Source organism: Macrobrachium nipponense, chromosome 12 (genome assembly GCF_015104395.2).
Source record: "Macrobrachium nipponense isolate FS-2020 chromosome 12, ASM1510439v2, whole genome shotgun sequence".
Classification (NCBI taxonomy): Eukaryota; Metazoa; Arthropoda; class Malacostraca; order Decapoda; family Palaemonidae; genus Macrobrachium; species Macrobrachium nipponense.
In genome coordinates this window covers 20,860,361-20,870,348 of record NC_087205.1, presented here as the reverse complement: position 1 = coordinate 20,870,348, position 9,988 = coordinate 20,860,361, and the positions used below count along the sequence as shown (strand labels likewise).

Genomic DNA, 9,988 nt, shown 5'->3' with positions numbered 1-9,988 from the left:
CAACTGTAATACTTGTGAATTCATTGTGGAAGCGTTCTTAGGTCTGTATTTAGTATCCCATCTATTATTTGATATACCTTGTAGTTTTGCATTTTCATTTAAGCATTAATCTGTTAAGTGAGCTCTCCCGTTGTTATCCCTTGTGTTACGTTACTTGCTTTGCAGATTCGTTTAGCCCTTCCCCTGTTGAGTGCTGCCTTCCGTAGTTTGTTTGTATGATGTTTTTACGTTGCATGGAACCAGTGGTTATTCAGCAACGGGACCAACGGCTTTACGTGACTTCCGAACCACATCGAGAGTGAACTTCTATCACCTGATATACACATCTCTAACCCCTCAGTGGAATGCCCGAGAATCGAACTTGCTGCCACCGAGGTGGCAGGTCAAGACCATACCGATCACGCCAGAGTCGCTTATCTTTCCGTAGTTCAACAGTGCCACTCAACATTCTTTGGAACAATATTCTCGAGACCTCAGTAGGAGCAATCCTTGCTTACAGTGCTCCAACTTATCTGTTTTAGTCTCAAGAGTTCGGGCGTTGCTGCATGCACCATTTTTCACTCACTAGTTTGTGTTTTGCTTGCAATCTAGTGGCACATATGTTCTTGATATTGTACATAATAGTCAATTGTGATACAGTGTCACAGAGCCAGTGAGAGCTCCTGTAATTTTTTTATTCTTCTGATTACCTTCGCTAATTATTTAAATAAGTTAACATAATACGTTTACCTTTAATACCCATTTTGAAAGCAATCTGTGAAGATTTACTAAAGGTACAAATTTCATTTTCTCCTCACATGTGGTAGGCCAACCCTAGTCAGTTGTCGTCTCCATAAGAATCCCCAAGTAGAGCCAATATATATATGTATATATATATATATAATATATATATATATATATATATTATATATATATATATATATATATATATGTGTATATATGTGTACATATATATGTATATATATAATATATATATATAACTATATATATATATATATATTATATATATATATATATATATATATATATATATATATTATATATATATATATATATATATATATATATATTATATTATATACATACATACATGCACGCTGGGATGTAAATTTCTAAGTATGGAAGAGTAAATAATATTTGGCAGTATGCAATGTAATTCATATTGTTTAGTATGAAGTAGGCTAGTAAACATATATCTAAATTTACTCATTTGTACCTTAAAACAAAGTTATCTGAAGAGTTAATTTTCTAATTGTAATTTTCCTTTTTATTATTCCCTCCTTCCATAAACTAAAATCGAAAGGAAATTGTGCCACTACAGCAATTTAGGCAATCTCTATTAATAACTTAATGCTCTTAACAGCATTGTTTCGTATGATACTTTAAAATCCGTCACCGAGTTATGTGACACAAATCATACTTAGATATTTATTTTTATACAGAAAGTGTATTTAAGAGCATTTGAATATTTGTAGCGTTGTATAATTGTGTATCAAGTATTGCGTGGGTTTCCCCTGGGATCAGGTTTGTAAGAAAATACTATCTTATGTTTATGGATGTACTCGTAAATATATAAGACTTATTATTTATATTAAAATGTTTTTTTGCATTCTTAGCTGCATATGGACGTGTGATTAGCACGAAACAGTACGCGAAAACTTTCAATTACGCACAAAGGTATGCGCAAATATTTTAAAATTTGCAAAAATGCATATGCAAAATTTTCAATTACTCACAAAAGATTACGCAAACATTTTCAATTACGCACGAAGGTATACGCATGCAACCCTAAATAAATCCAAATGTTGTTTGTGCGTTCTGCTGCGGTACTTTGGAGTTGGATCGTATTGGTTATATCAGGTTTAGTCAGCAGTCTGTCAGTGATCAATAGTATTTACAAAACAACAGTCTCTCTCTCTCTCTCTCTCTCTCTCTCTCTCTCTCTCTCTCTCTCTCTCTCTCTCTCTCTCACTCAGTAGGCTTTGATTAAAAACAACAATAGATTTATATCTCAATCATGAGTGAAACAAATAACAAATGGCCTCTCTCTCTCTCTCTCTCTCTCTCTCTCTCTCTCTCTCTCTCTCTCTCTCTCTCTGTCATGAGTGAACCACAAATACCAAATACTCTCACGTAACAAGTTGCAAATGAAAAGAAAATTAATATATAAACAAACACGGATGCAAGCTACAATGATTGATATAAACACCTGTCACAGTTTAATCACTCACAGCCAGCAGGAGAACAACTAGCAATAATGAGAGTGCGTGTTGTAAACACGTTTTCAACATGATCCACTGCATTTGGAACGTGTACAGGTGGTAAAAGTCATTACGTCAACAGGTATTTAATTAGCAAAACGCGTTAGTTATTAGTTTCTTATATATGATACATCACTTATCGGGCATTTCACACGAAATAAAACGAAAAGGAGAGTAACTTGCTTGCACGAAATAAATACAGAAAGGAACAATCAATTATCAAAAATTCATACGAAATAATTCGAAAATGAGATTATTCAGTTTGCTTGAAAAAATATAGAAATGTGAAACGTATACAGCTATGCCATTGTCCATTATTTGAAAAGAAACATATGGAAAGAAAACCCAAAAGTTATTGTAATTGAATGACAAGCACTCTGTCCTCTTAAGGACATTTGGAATTGATGGCTTTCATAAAACAAAAGATGCAAAAGCAAATTGAAAATGAGTGAGTATCTTTTCACGTGAAATGAAAGAAAAAGTTAGGAAAGTCCAAAGCATAAGTGACAAGCACTTTCCCCTCTCCAGCGCTTGGGCATTTTAATGTCAGCTGGCCTACAAAAAAAAGAATAAAAAATAAACAAAAATAAAATCACAAAAAAAAAAATAAAAATAAAAAAAAAAACGCCGCACCGTGATGTACAGTAACTGTAAAATGTTAAAAGCCTGGGGCGCAATCTGCGTCAACAAAAATGCACGAAAAATTATGACAATAAAGGAAGAAAAAAGATATGACTTTGTCATCATATTTTTTCTTATTACAGCTTATATGTTTTTTACTGTGATTATTTCCGTAACAAAAAGGACAAAAAACCAAAATTGATTTAATGTTGATTCAGGAAAAAGTTTTGAGACCAGTGAACTTTTGTACTGTTCGTTAATTATAAATTACTTGACGCAAATTTTCTGTATGTTCATAAGAGCTTTATTATTTTTAATAAATGACGTTGAACACTCAGGAGTGATGTAAGATTCACAGTTTAGTTATACTTCTCTTATTAAAGGTAGCTCCACTGAAATGGCTTAGTTTCAAGAGTAAGAAAATGGGAATAGTATGGAATAAACAATAGTTAACTCTTGAATGAAAAACAGTTTCAAAACTTAACTTACAGGGTTGACTGACTGACTAATCAAAATTTGTAAACTGGCGTTACAAAGGCCATGGTCATTGACGCTGAAATAAGTTTGAGGCTATTATCAGTAACAGTGAATTTAACAGCATAAAGCAGTATAACACAAGTCGTCAACTAATGGCGTACATATCACAAACATGTATACAGGTCAACGACAGTTTTTACTAAGGTTTCAGGCCAAATATCCAACATTTACTGAAGATTTGTTCTCCACATCCGGTCGTTGACATGTTTTTAACATGTTTTTGATATGCGTGCGATAAGTTTCCAGCATGACATGTATGACATATGAGTCTGTGCATCTTTTATTTCACCTTATTATTCCTTTTTTCACACCAGTCTTCTTAATACATCGTTAAGTAATTGATGACTTTTAAATTTCTGTGAAGTGAAAAGGTAATGGTCCAAATAGCAGCTGATTACATCTAACTGATTCATGACGTGGACCCATTTTTAAGAGGGGATAAGGGGGATGAGAGAGAGAGAGAGAGAGAGAGAGAGAGAGAGAGAGAGAGAGAGAGAGAGAGAGATTGTGGGGAAATATCTGTCCTTGTAATAATAATAATAATAATAATAATAATAATAATAATAATAATAATAATAATAATATAATAATAATAATAATAATTATGGTGAAAAAATCCACAGTGTTGTAAATATATATATATTTCTAATATATATTTACCTTTACACCATTGCAGATTTCTTCACCATTTTAGTGATTCACACTAGAAGGAGACGTTTTACGATAATAATAATAAAAATAATAATAATAATAATAATAATAATAAAATAATAATAATAATAATAATAATAATAATAATAATAATAATAATATCAATATTAATAATAATAATAATAGCGAACATTCTAACTGGGAGGAGTAAGGAAGCTTACAGATTCCATTATCCTACACAAATTTCTCCTGCTGAAAATCAACAGCATCTGGATAATTAGTGCTTTACTGAGCTGCTGCATCAGAATGGAAGGCAGAGGATTGCGGGGTGTGAGACACACACATCAATAATTATTGAATATTAAATGTACCTATGGACCTCTCTCTCTCTCTTCTCTCATCTCTCTCTCTTCTCTCTCCCTCTCACTCTCCTCTCTCTCTCTCACTCGTTCCTCCTCTCCTCTCAACTCTCTCTCTCTCTCTCTAATCTATATATATATATTAATATATATATGATATATATATATACATATATATCCCATTATTAATTAGTGAATATTGAATGCACAAAACACACACACACACACACACACACATATATATATATATATATAATATATATATATATATATATATATATATATATATACTAGCTGATTTTAAACTACTTCGATCAAGCAGGCAGACGTTATGTACCCACTTCATAACTTGAACCCTTCATTTTGAATAAAAAACATTCATTCCTATACCAGTGGTATGACGTATCAAAATTTATTCGAGTGGGCGTTCACGCACAGCGTTAATTTCATGACAGAATTGGAATGATCAACAACACTATTAATGAAGAATAATTAGCTCGTAAACCAGGTTCCATAATTCTGAACAGGTAAATGATTCTGAACTAACGAGAAGTGCACTATACGTCAGGTACATGAACCGTCAAATTGTGAGGTAATTGTTCGCATATTTAACTGTTTTGTTAATAAGCTGTCATGTTTACTAACTCAAAATATGCGTTCCTAAATAAATCACCAAAGCCAAAACCTTTGAAAAGTAAAATTGACTATTTTTAGCAATTCTATAAAACAAGTGATAAAAAATCAGATGACAACAGACATCAAATATAACCCTGACTGGGCGGCTTATATGACGTCAAAGGGTGAATACGAGATGGAGGTTCGGTGGTTCGACGGGACCGGTTCGAACCCTCTGACGCAGTTGCCAAAATAAGGACCAGTTGCTGTGAGGACTTTCTGTTTCAGCAAGGCCTGGGACAACAGGATAGATCGGAAATGTACATTACAAATCTCTCTCTCTCTCTCTCTCTCTCTCTCTCTCTCTCTCTCTGAACGGTGAAATATGAGGAACGGAACTGAATGGAATATAGAGTTTAAACCAAAGACCAAGCAACGGGAACTATAAGGTCATTCAGTGATGGAAAGGTTAATGAGAGTAGGTAGGTCTGAAAGATGTAATAGGAGGCAAACCTCGCAGTTGCACTGTGAGATAATTGTTAGAAAAGGGTGGATGGCAAGATGGAAGAAAAGACAATACCAATGGAGGACAGTAAGTTAAGTATGAGGAAAGGATTTAGATATAAAGATGAAAGAATTTGAAACCAAGATCCTTCCTTAGAGTTTGAATTTGTTAAAAATACACTTTCGTGGTTTGCATCTGTAGCGAAATAGGGTTCAATAATAATTTAGTCTACTATAGCAGATTGTTCTTCACGAGACTGTGAATTTCTTAACAATTCAGTCTACATTTACACGAGGCGTATAAAAGTGATCCACAGGATGACTAGAGATGATTATGACCGGATTCAGTTGATTACAAAAATTTGACGCAAAGAGTTTTAGTCCCGGTGGCAGTGAGTAAGTAAGAGCAAGGAGTTGTTGAATCAGTCCTTTATAACTAAACATATCTTCCATCGATACAATTGCTCTTACAGTTGGGGATTCATTATCGTCTGCTTTTAGGAAAAAACTGGATTAATAAACATATCACTGTTACAGAACAATTTGATTTCAAATCTAAATCCTTCAAGAATTAAGGCAGCAAAATAAGGTTTCCATCCACAAGAGGAAACAAAAACGTCAGAAGCATCAATAATAATAATAATAATAATAATAATAATAATAATAATAATAATAATAATAATAATAATAATAATAATAGTATTGCATTTTCATCATCACCATCATTACAATGATTGTTACTGTTGTTTGTTGATTGTCAATACTTTTATTAACATTAATAATATAACTATTTTCAAAGTCTATCAATAACACATCTGAAACGCCCAGAGAAAAATCATGAGATTCTGGGAGAGCAGATCAAAAGGAAAGACGAGATTAGTGACGACGACAGCGATTCTGTTTACGTCTCGATTAGAAAATAATTCTCCGAAGTCTCAGCTCTCTTCAAAACAAGGATGATGCGGAGGCACACGATCTATCATCTAATAGAGTTATCTTTAAGAGGATAAGATTATTATAAAAAAAATGACTGCAGATATATATATATATATATATATATATATATATATATATATATATATATATATATATATATATATAATATATATATATATATATATATATATATATATATATACTACTATATAGTATATATACATCGAGCTACAAATGTCCTTCAGTATCTAATTTGCTCGACCTCGGAATTAATATTTTTTCGTATATGTTAACGTAAATGAAAATATATTAATTTAGAGGTAGAGAGAATTAGATATTAAAGGACATTTGTAGCTCGATGTATGCATATAAATCACGGTAATGTGATATGACTCATATATATATATATATATATATATTATATATATATATATATATATATATATATATATATATATATAGCGAATTAACTCTTACGTAGAAATAGTTAACGCCCAAGTGATAGAAATACGCCGGTACTAGCCATCTTGATTACATAGTGGCTTAATTTTGTTTATTATGAAGTTCCTTTTGTGACGCACTATATAATATATATATATATATATATATATATATATATATATATATATATATATATATATATATATATATATATATGCATGCATATATACACCCGCGCGCGTATACGTACTACAAAGTAATTGCAGAATACCAGTTTCTGCTTTCAGGACAAATATGGACCTATTTACCTTCACAACTTCTTTTTCGTTTTCATGACTAAATAAAAAAAAAAGAAAAAAAACTGATAGCCTCAGAAGAGCCCCAAAAAATGAGGGATATTTTATCCATTAGTTGTCAGCTATTACCCGGTACCAGCATTGAATGCGCTTTTGACCGGAACCATTAAGGAAATTGGGAGGGCCAAATGAGTCCGTCTCTCTCTCTCTCTCTCTCTCTCTCTCTCTCTCTCTCTCTCTCTCTCTCGCTCTCTCTCCCTCAAAAACTCTCTCTCTCTCTCTCTCTCTCTCTCCTCCAAAAACACAACTAATGGAAAGTGTGCCGACGTTGGATTCGCAGATTATTTGCAGGTATTGACGCCACAAATATAAATGGCATTATTAAACAAATGACATGGCTGTATGACTGTCATAATAATTGAATTTAATTTTCCAATAAAGATAATAGATAAAAAAAAGCATACTCTCGCATAAGGTTTATATTATGAACACTCCATAGAAAGCAATCTCACTCTTAGAACCTCAGAAAAATTCAGATGTGCTGACTGTATATATTACCTAGCCGTGCCTTCCCTAAAACAATCTGAAATTACAGAAGGTAACCTTGCGTAATCTGTTAGCCTATTGAAGTAACGAACACTTAGCAGAATTAATTTTAAGTAATCTTCTTCCTACTTTACCTAAAATTACTTCAGTTTATCCACACCACTCCAATGTCAAGAGCAAAACCTTAACCACACCTTAGCCGTAACCTAGGCCAGCCCGCATCAGGCTATGGCCATGATAATGAAAACATCAGTGGCACGGGAAGGAGGTAGAGGAGGTACCTCTGAGAGGAACAAGGTCGAGGAGGCAGTACCTTTAAGAGAAGGGAGGCGGTGGGGGGTTACTTAATCCCTGAGAGGAAGGGGAGCAGGGGGAGGGGGGATGGAGGTGGGAGAATAGCCTAAATGACTTTCATTACAGTGAATTATAACGGCAAGTTGAGCTCATCCCCTCGTTTCACCACTGCCCAGTGAGGCAGCCTTGCTAGATACAGATTTGTATAAGAGAGAGAGAGAGAGAGAGAGAGAGAGAGAGAGAGAGAGAGAGAGAGAGAGAGAAATAGAGAGACGACCACACACACACACACATATATATATATATATATATATATATATATATATATATATATATATATATATATATATAATATAATAGATATATATATATATATATATATATATATATATAGTAGAGAGAGAGATGAGAGAGAGAGAGAGAGACGAGAGAGAGAGGAGAGAGAGCAGAGGTGGGACAACGCCCTCACGGCTGACCTATAACTTTGGAGAGTGTATTTGACAGTCAAGCAACAGATATTTCACTACAACGCCGTGAAGGGACAGAACTGCAGGTGTATATGATGGCACTGTATATATATATAATATATAATATATATATATATATATATATATATACATATATATATATATATATATATATATATATATATACATATATATATATATATATATATATATATATATATATATATATATATATATATATATATAGGTAATGCCATGGAGTTAAACTGCCTGAGATCTTTCGGTCTTAACGACCCTTTATTTAAGGCAAGACTGATCTTCGGAACAATGAGAAACACAGTACAGGTAAGCAGATACAAACGGACATTACAGGATTAACAAAAGGTCCAGGTCACTAAAAGAAACGAAAGAAAAGTTCTCGTTTTTCAATGTCCTCCGTGGAATTATCTTTATTAATTAATACATAGCATCGCGTCTTATATATTTAATGATCAAGTTATTCATATATATATCATAATATATCATGGTATGTGTATATATATCTATATATATATATATATATATTATATATATATATATATATATATATACACACTATATATATATATATATATATATATATATTATATATATATATATATATATATATACATACACACACAAACCACCACACACCACACACACACACATATATATATATATATATATATATATATATATATATATATTTTTACATACATACATACAGACACAGTAACTCACGTCTTGACCAAAATGGAGAGGAGCATCCCAACCCGAACCTAGTATTATATCATGTCTCCCAAATCTGTCATTGTCATTACCAAAGCAAACACAACACCTGCAGGGGTGTAAAGTCGGCCAGTCAACTGGGCGGCACTTGCTCTTACTCGCCAGCCAATTGCCAAGCGGCACCCCAACCCCATTTGCCGGTCCTTAATCCAAGCAGTGCCTAAAATTAATCAATACAGGCAAACAAACACACACCTTGATCCCGGACCTCTGCTGCTGGGCCCGGTACGGGTGTCGTTTGTGTGTGTGTGTGTGTGCTTGTGTGTGTGCTTGTGTGTGACCTTTTCGAAACAGGAGTCGAATCCCTAAACATTAACTCTTAATCCTTTTGCACTCGTCATGGAATATTCCTCTCACCTCCCTCCCCCTCCCCCCTTCAACACGACAGGGTATCACTTAGTGTATTTATAATTATGTTTCCATGTTGTTTATTACGCTGGTGTGCGTGTGTGTGTGTGATAGAAGAGCATTTATGCTATAGTGTTCATTGTCCGGTTATCAGAAAACTAATACAAATTTCACGCACTTCAATAATATATATATATATATATATATATATATATATATATATATATATATATATATATATATAGAGAGAGAGAGAGAGAGAGAGAGAGAGAGAGAGAGAGAGAGAGAGGTTTGGGGCGGAG

The 9,988-nt window shown here is 33.1% G+C and overlaps 1 protein-coding gene across 1 annotated transcript in view; it reads right to left on the bottom strand.

The window, feature by feature from the left end:
• The window catches only part of LOC135224753 (transient-receptor-potential-like protein), a 210,596-nt gene extending 201,124 nt beyond the window's left edge, over window positions 1-9,472 (bottom strand). Inside the window, 1 exon segment of the mRNA XM_064264079.1 lies at window positions 9,371-9,472. Coding sequence (XP_064120149.1) covers window positions 9,371-9,472 — 102 coding nt within the window.
• Between the last annotated feature and the right edge of the window lie 516 nt (window positions 9,473-9,988).